Here is an 8,431-nt window from a genome sequence, read left to right as displayed (position 1 = left end):
AATATTTATTCATCGTCGGGGACATCCCCATCGGACTCGGAATCTAATAAGAAATCATCAAACCTAACACTGTTAGTGCTTCTAATTAAGGTGCGTCCACACCTAACGAACGAACACGAACGAACATAAAAGAACGTACCAGAACGAACGGCAACAGCATAGTGTGGACGCCACGACGATCACGAACGAACATAAACAAACATGGCGAGCAATGTTCCGCAACTTGTCGGTACATCAAAGGGAATTGTTCGTTCATGTTTGAACTCGTATGTGCAGTGTGGACGTCTCAACGAACGCAAACGAACATTTTTGTTTTAATAATTTTAATAATTTAATAATATTTTTTTATAATTTAATAATAATGTTAATAATTTAATAATATTTACTTTTAATTACTGTGTACAGTTTGAAAATTTTAATAATATTTACTTTTAATTATTGTGTACAGTTTGAAAATTTTGAATGAATTATGGAATGGTCAAATGACGTAATTTTATCATTCATAAATGAAATAAAAAAGTTTCCTATAATATGGGAGACTAAAGACCCATTTTATAAAATTATTAGAAAAAAAACGATGCTTGGGAAAGTGTAGGCAAAACGTTTGTCAGAAGCTGCAGTAAAGAAGAAATTGCAGTCTTTACAAGTAAATATTAAACTTGTTATCATACATAGACATTCAACATATATGTTGAGGATGAGTATAGTTAGCTCAAACCTGGAATGTTCAGCTTGCTCCGAATATGAATGCTGAGGAAAGAAAACGACTCAAAATATAAATTGAATAATTTATTTACAGTATATTTACAAATATACACGAACAAAAATCACACAAAAACCAGTGAAAAATGCCGTATGATTAAAGCTTACATCCATATCAATAATAAAACTGACGTTTCACGGAACATCTACGAACAACGAAAATTCAAGCGCTCACTGCTTTTAAGCGCTTGTTCAAGTTCGTTTGGAATTTTTCGCGTTCGTTCGTGTTCCTGTTCGTTCTTCTTTGTATTTTCTTGTTCGACATGTTCGTTCGTGTTCGTTCGTTAGGTGTGGACGCACCTTTATAATTTATCTGTTTTGGGTATCTAACGTATTAATGTGTTGACAAAAGAAAGCTGAAGCTATTGTGAACCATAGACTTTATTATGCACAATTGGGTATAAGGTCAACCAAAATCTGCCATGATGGCCTACTCAAAATTATAAAACTGTATCATAAAAAACGATAACAAACTTAAAATTGAAATACAAACAAATATATGTTGTTTTTGATCCGTTTCGTAATTATTATGAAAGGTACAAATAATATCACTTCGAGCTTGCCATTTCAGGTTGAAGAACCTGGCAAGGTTATGAAATTGAGATTCGTAAGTTTATATTATTATGAAAAAAGTCATAATTATTTGAGAAATTACAATAAACTAAAATGTAACTTGAAAGTTACATGGGCCTATAAAGGATTAATATTAATATTTTGTAGAAACGATTTACGTTTAAACGATTAATTTATTTTTTGAGTTTGCGCTTTTGCTTTTTGAATTATCGAAAAGTATTAGGATGGCGAGGATGTACAAGCCGTACAAGCGTAACACATCATAAATATGTATTGTTTTTAAACAGAAAAGTTTGATAAAGAATATATAACTTCATCAGCTAAGGGTTTTACAATAATATTATATATATTGTATTGTATTTATAGGTATATTTTTATAAGTAGCTTTCTGAGCTCCAAAAGTTTGTGGATAAAAATCATCCCGAATAATTTGCAACAGTTCGAGCATGAGAGTTGCTCAACGAAACATGCCTCAATTCATTCACGAACATCAACAAACATGCCTCAATTCATCTACGAATGGACGAGAAAAACAATAATTAACTTCACGCAGGGTAAGTTATAGTAATCGCAAAAACATCGAAAATATTTTTTTTTATATCTTTATGTTTCAGAGGTTTCTGAACATTTTGGCATACGTTATTGTTAGAAAAAATGGATGTATATGTGTGTGTATGCGGATACAAATTTTCGTCGACGATTTCGGGAACACCGATCAACCGATTTGAATAATTCAAAAAACATTCGATTCGTATTGATAAGGGGGGGACGTGCTGATTAGTTTTTGGCGAAGGCAGGTCTAGCCGTTCCGAAGATACGGGGCAGAAAGTGCCAAAAACGGTAACTCAGTTTTTAAGAGAACGGAGCGTCCGATTTTAATGATTCAAAAAACAATTTAATTGTATTGACAAGATGAAGAACTGATTGAATTTTTGGGAAGGCAGATGCAGCGGTTATGGACTCTCTATAAGAATAAGTTTAAAAAAATGTCATTTTGGCGGTCATAAATGTTTATTGTACATATGTACATCAAATTGTCAGATATTTTATAGAGATTTTAATAATGTGCACACATTTTGTGTAATTTTTGTCGGGTTCCGTACGAAGATTTTTAATTACGGAACAGGAAGTTCCAGCAATTTGCCTTAAGGCACGATGCCATGCACTCCACTAGTAAAGTTATCAATTAACTTCCCGTAGGGTAAGTTATTGTAATGGGCCGAAAATCGGAATTGAAAATTTTTACATTTCTCGACGTTTTGAAGGTTTCTGAACGTTTGGGCATACTTCAGAAAAAATGGATGTGTGTGTGTGTGTATGTATGTATGGATACAAATTTCCAGTCACGTTTTCGGACGCACGGATCAACCGATTTGAATGGTTCAAAAAACATTCGATTCCTATTGATAGGGAAAAGAGTTGATTAGTTTTTGGCGAAGGCAGGTCCAGCCGTTTCTGAGATACGGAGCAACGAGTGCAGAAAATAGAAATCGACTTTTTGAGAGAACGGAGTCTCTCTCGGAGATCTAAAAAACATTCAATTAGTAATGATTGGGAGAAGTGTTTATTAGTTTTTGGCAAAGGCAGACCCAGCCACTTCGAAGATACGGAGCTAAATATGTAAAAAATGGCAGTTTTTGAGAGAACTAAGCGTCCGATTTAAATGATTCAAAGAACTTTCTGCTTGTCTTAAGAAAATAATTGATTTTGGAAAAAAAATGTATAATTTTTTTTTTTTTTAGTTTTTTTGTATATCGAAAATAATTACAATAATGTTACAATATTTAATCTATTTGAAAACATTCAGTATTTCTCGAACATTTGTTACGGTACGGGAAAGTTCCAGCAATTTGCCTTAAGGCACGATAACCATGCACCCCACTAGTTGATCTAGGCCACTGTCAGTGGCGGATTTAAGCTATCTGCCGCCCTAGGCCCTATGAAATCAGCCGCCCTTTTTAATATACAAAAATTTATTTTGTTATTTAAAAAATATATTTTATTTTAAATTACTTAGATATATATTTTATTTTTTGAAATAATAATTGTTAAATAATACAAATAATGTTTATTAAATATCAACAATATAATATAAATATAATACACATTTTTCTAAAACTATGATTTATAGCTATTCGTAAATATTTTTTTCTGGATTTTGTCTGAGCAAAAACATCAACAATATCATTGTAATCAATTTCTTGAACAAGTTGTGCTTCGATAGTCAGTAATGCTAAAGCACTAAGTCTATCTTGGCCCATACTTGCTCGTAAATATGTTTTTACCCTTTTCAAAGTAGAAAAAGACCTTTCTCCTGAACAATTTGTAACAGGAATACTCAAAAAGATCCGTAAAGCAATGTCTATATTTGGATAAACTTCACGAAGATTATTAGAATGCAAAAAATTATATATTCCTTGTGCGGTTCGAACATCTTCCTTACTTGAAAAAGATTCTATAAGTAGTTGTTGTAAATGAATGCATTCATTTCCTAATGTGTCTTCCAAATCTTCAGGATACTTGGTGACTAACTCATTTGCCCGAATTTTTAATTCTCTAGTTTCTATTTCAGACAAATTGTCAAAAATATTAAATTTTTCATAGAGCGTATGATAAGCACTTTTACGGCCTGCCAATTGAACACTTAAAGTGTCTAAAATTCGATAATAAATATTTATTCGAAAATGTTCTTCTCCACATAAAAATACTCTTTCATGCTCTTGTGACTCATCTGCCTGAAATTTTCGGGTTCTTTTACGATGGTTGTCATGATGATAGTTTTTTACCCCAGAAAGTGCTTTGGCTTTTTCCTCGTATTCGGAAAATTGTTTAGCTCTCATGTCCTCTAAAAATAATGCCAAAGAACTATACATTTGTGAAACAGATGATAAATTAGATTTTGAGTCTTGAAATTTTTTACTAGCAGCATTGAAGCGTTCCAAAATTGCATTCCAAACAACGACTAGTATTGCTGTTTCCAAATGCTGTAATTTTTGCAGCAATCCCCTAGCCTGACACCGTGTTGTAGGTTTTTCATTATTGTTTTCAGCAATAAATTTCAATGCAATAATTGTGCCAGACCACTCTTTTTCTAATGCGTAACAAGCATCATGTCGAGCAGACCAACGAGTTTGAGAAAGGCTTTTGAGTCTTAAACTTGTATGCTGTACTAAGATGTCCCAACGATTGGTTGAAATGGTAAAAAAATTGTATAATTCTTGCAGAGTAGAAAAAAAGTCGACAGCTTCGGTTACAGATTCCGCTGCACAAGTACCCACTAAATTTAAGGAATGAGCTGCGCAAGGAACGTATTCTGCTAAGGGGTTAGTTGCTTTGATTCTTGACTGCACTCCGGAGTATACACCTGACATATTGCTTGCATTATCGTATGATTGACCACGACAGTTCATAATATCCAAACCATTTCTCTCAAGAGATTTTAATAGAGCATCTTCAATATCTTGAGCCTTATGACCAGTATTTGGAATGAATTCTAAAAATCTTTCGACAATTTCGCCATTATTACGTACGTACCTAATAATTATTGTCAGTTGATCTACATGAGCAATATCAGGCGTAGAATCCACAATTACACCAAAATACTTAGCAGATTGCACTTCCTTCGTAATATGTTTCAATACTTTACTTTGAACTAATGATATTATTTCTTCGTAAATTGTTTTTGACAAATAAGAGGTATTTCCACGACCGGGATGCGCGTATAATTTTAAATGTTCTTGTAAAAATGGGTCAAATTCAGCAAGAAGCTCGACAGAACCCAAAAAATTTCCATTATGTTGATCTCCAATTCGTTCCGAATGTCCTCTGAATGGCAGCCCTCTTATGGCGAGAGATTTAACGATCGCAATTACTCGATATAAAACTTTTTTCCAGTATAAAATTTCGTTATCGAGCTGTTTCATTAGATGTTGATCAACACGACCTTGAATGACAGCTCGAGCTTTAAAGTGGCTAATGTTGGTTTTATGAAAATCAGAGTTTTCATGAGCTTCAATGCGCGCTTTTGAGTTCTTCCAATCTCGAAACCCGTCACCAGTAAAAGCGTTTACTTCACCGCTTCTGCCAAATAGTAAACATAGAGCACAAAATATCGACCCTTTTTTTCTGAATATATTAACCACTCTCGACGTTGTATTTCTTCATTTTTCAAAGTCCGTTTGAACAAACTTTCAGAACAAAATCTCGTTTTATCGTTATAAACATTTCTCGAATTTTTAAAATCTGTTACATTATTTGTTGGTATACCGTTTCTAGTTATATAATCTCGTGTTTCATCGTTTAAATTCCAGAAACAATTGAAACGAAATTTCCAGAAAGTTTCGGTTGCTAATAAATTTTCTATCGCATCTTTTGATAAAAAAAAATTCGTTGTTTTGCTTGAGTTTGTATCTTCCAATAAAGAAGGTTTTGGTTGTGCTTCTGTATTTTGTGCTGAAGTATCGTTCAGTTCCGGCTAAAAACAAAAATATCTTTTTACAACTGACATTAATATATTCATAATTAACTTTCCGTAGGATAGTTTATAGTAATTGAATATATGTTATATATCTGCATGCTTAAATGCCCTCGGAACGTTTTTGGCAAAATTTGATTTTTTTTTTTTTAAAAAAAAACATGAAAAAAGCTACGATAGACAGAAATACGATATATCGAAGCGCATAAGCGCCGCTTTGCAGTCTATTTGTTGAATATTGTAAATCTTGGTATGGGACCCAGAAATGTAATCAAAATTTGTACTTCTTATTGAAACTTTTTTTAAACATCTGACAATTTGATGCAATTATGCCAAATCATCATATATTATCGCAAAATGACATTTTCAAAACATTTTCATTTTATCAAACCGCTGGACCAGCCTTCTTATAAATTCAATTAATGCTTCAATACGTCAATATTTTTTAATTTAAAAAAAAACTTCTTTCATTTCTAAGATCTCCCAAAATTCTTACATATTCTTAATGAATATCCATTTGTACAAGTTGTTAATATCAAGAACGATAGAATTGAGAAAAAATCGAAGCAAAACCTTAATAAGTCAATAAATGATCTTCTAGAGACTAACAGCAAATTCGCCGGCTACCAAAAAATTCTAGCGTTAATATTAACGTTAAAACAATATGTGATTATGTTATGTCACATTTCCTCAAATACAAACTTGTTGCCAAATCCAATACCTAGAAATTTTAAATATCTTTACCATATTCAACAGTAACTTTGATTCCTTTACGATTGCAGCTCATTATTGCGCAGTTTAACATGAAAAATCTATGACTAAGAGGACTGGTCAAAATACAACATGAAAATTTTCATTTTCGTTTTTTTGCAATTACTTTAATTTAGCCTCCGGTAAGTTACTAAGCTCATTACATCGAAATTGACGTCGATTGACGCAAACTCGAAAAGCTCAAAAATATAAAAAAATCGTTTTTTTTCAAGGTTATTCTTAAAAAAAAATACTAATAAGTAATCAAAATACTTACAACAGATGAACCTAATGCTTGCTGATCATCACTCACAATTTTTTTTGAACTTGTCACAGTTCTCATAAAATTAGAAATTTTTGGAATTTTATTCAGTAAACACTCTTGTTTTAAAGATTCTTCTGTTTTCCTTTTACGATATTCTGCACCACTTAGTTTTTTCCGGTACCCACTCATTGTAATTGTAAATAAAACGATTAAATTCAGACAAACCAAAAAACTTAGTTAAAAAAGAGTCTAATTCAAAATAATATCTAATTTAATTCTTTAATGGTACTGAACACAATAATAAAATTATAAGACTTTTCACTTAAACGGCTATCGTAAAACTGAAATAATTACTGCGTTTTGTTTATAGTTCGATCTTAGATTTATACATTTGTTATTATTTGATTTTAGCCACTTAGCCCCGTGCTTTCCAACCTGTGGTTCGCGCACCCTTAGCGGGGCGCGAGGTTTTTCCAAGAGTGACGTACTGTTTCGAAAATACTATTTTCGAAAATAAAACAATTTTTTTTGAAGTTCTAATCATTTTTGCGATGCGCCCCCCCAATCTAATAAAAAATGCGCCCTCTTTTATTTTTCTAACAATTTTATTTCATAAATATTTAAATATTTAACTGATATTATCATACTACAAATTAATATGCAATATTATGTAAAAATATACATAAAAATTCATTATTTTTTTCACTTTTTATGTATATTTTTACATAATATTGCTTATTAATTAGTTAATTGTTATAGTAATCGCAAAAAAATCGGAAATGAAAATTTTTATATATCTTTACGTGGGGTTTCTTAAAAAAATTTTTTTTTAAAAAAACTTTTTTTTTTCAAAAAAAAGTAATTTTTTGTCCAATTTATAGTTTCTCAAAAATCTTATTTTTTCGAAGTAAATTTTTTTCAAAAATGTTAATCGTTTTTTGAAAAAATAATAATTTTTGGTACGGGAAGTTCCAGCAATTTTCCTTAAGGCACGATGCCCTAATTGCCTTAAGACAGAATTCCACTTACAGCTAGTTTTTATTATTAGATCGGGGTGCGCATCGCAAAAATGGTTGGAAACCACTGACTTGAACACGGCCAAACGCAGTTCACGCATAGCGGGCGAACCCGAGCACTGCTCGCCAAAGTTGTTGTTTTAGGCGATAAAAATCGATTTCAATGGTTCCTTATTGGGATATGCTTAGTTTAGTTATGATAAGAGCAGATGAATCATTAATCGTTGCGGTAATAAATTACACTTGTACGACATTTGAGATTATGAATAAACACTTAAAAAGTCTTAATGTTATTGTTATACGATGTCTGTGTTATTTTTAATAGTCAATGATTACACTCGCCCATTACGACTTACATTCTATTTTATGTAAAACGATCTGTAAATTTATAAAAAAAATCAGGATTAATCCTTGAAATAAATTATCGAGACATTTTATCGAGTTTAAATTTTTTTTGACATTCTGAAAAATTTGCCGCCCCCCAAATTCTGCCGCCCTAGGCCCGGGCCTCACGGGCCTATGGGGTAATCCAGCACTGTGCACAGTAAATTGAAAATAAATTGAATTACCAAATTGGGTAAGAAATTAATA

General features: G+C 31.9%; 1 protein-coding gene across 1 annotated transcript; it reads right to left on the bottom strand.

The window, feature by feature from the left end:
• Positions 1 to 3,225: 3,225 nt before the first annotated feature.
• LOC113390991 (zinc finger MYM-type protein 1-like) lies at positions 3,226 to 7,013 on the bottom strand. Its single transcript, XM_026626976.1, has 4 exons — positions 6,837 to 7,013; positions 5,478 to 5,809; positions 3,442 to 5,415; positions 3,226 to 3,289 (listed from the first exon to the last, which is right to left on the bottom strand). The coding sequence occupies exons 1-4, from the start codon at positions 7,011 to 7,013 to the stop codon at positions 3,226 to 3,228; spliced, it is 2,547 nt and encodes an 848-aa protein (XP_026482761.1).
• Between the last annotated feature and the right edge of the window lie 1,418 nt (positions 7,014 to 8,431).

The sequence above is a fragment of the Ctenocephalides felis genome, unplaced genomic scaffold (assembly GCF_003426905.1).
Source record: "Ctenocephalides felis isolate EL2017-DRISC unplaced genomic scaffold, ASM342690v1 CF-g0.4_SCAFFOLD_03725, whole genome shotgun sequence".
Taxonomy (NCBI): Eukaryota; Metazoa; Arthropoda; class Insecta; order Siphonaptera; family Pulicidae; genus Ctenocephalides; species Ctenocephalides felis.
Note: the sequence above shows the minus strand (reverse complement) of the source record. Positions and strands in the feature narration are given on the sequence as shown.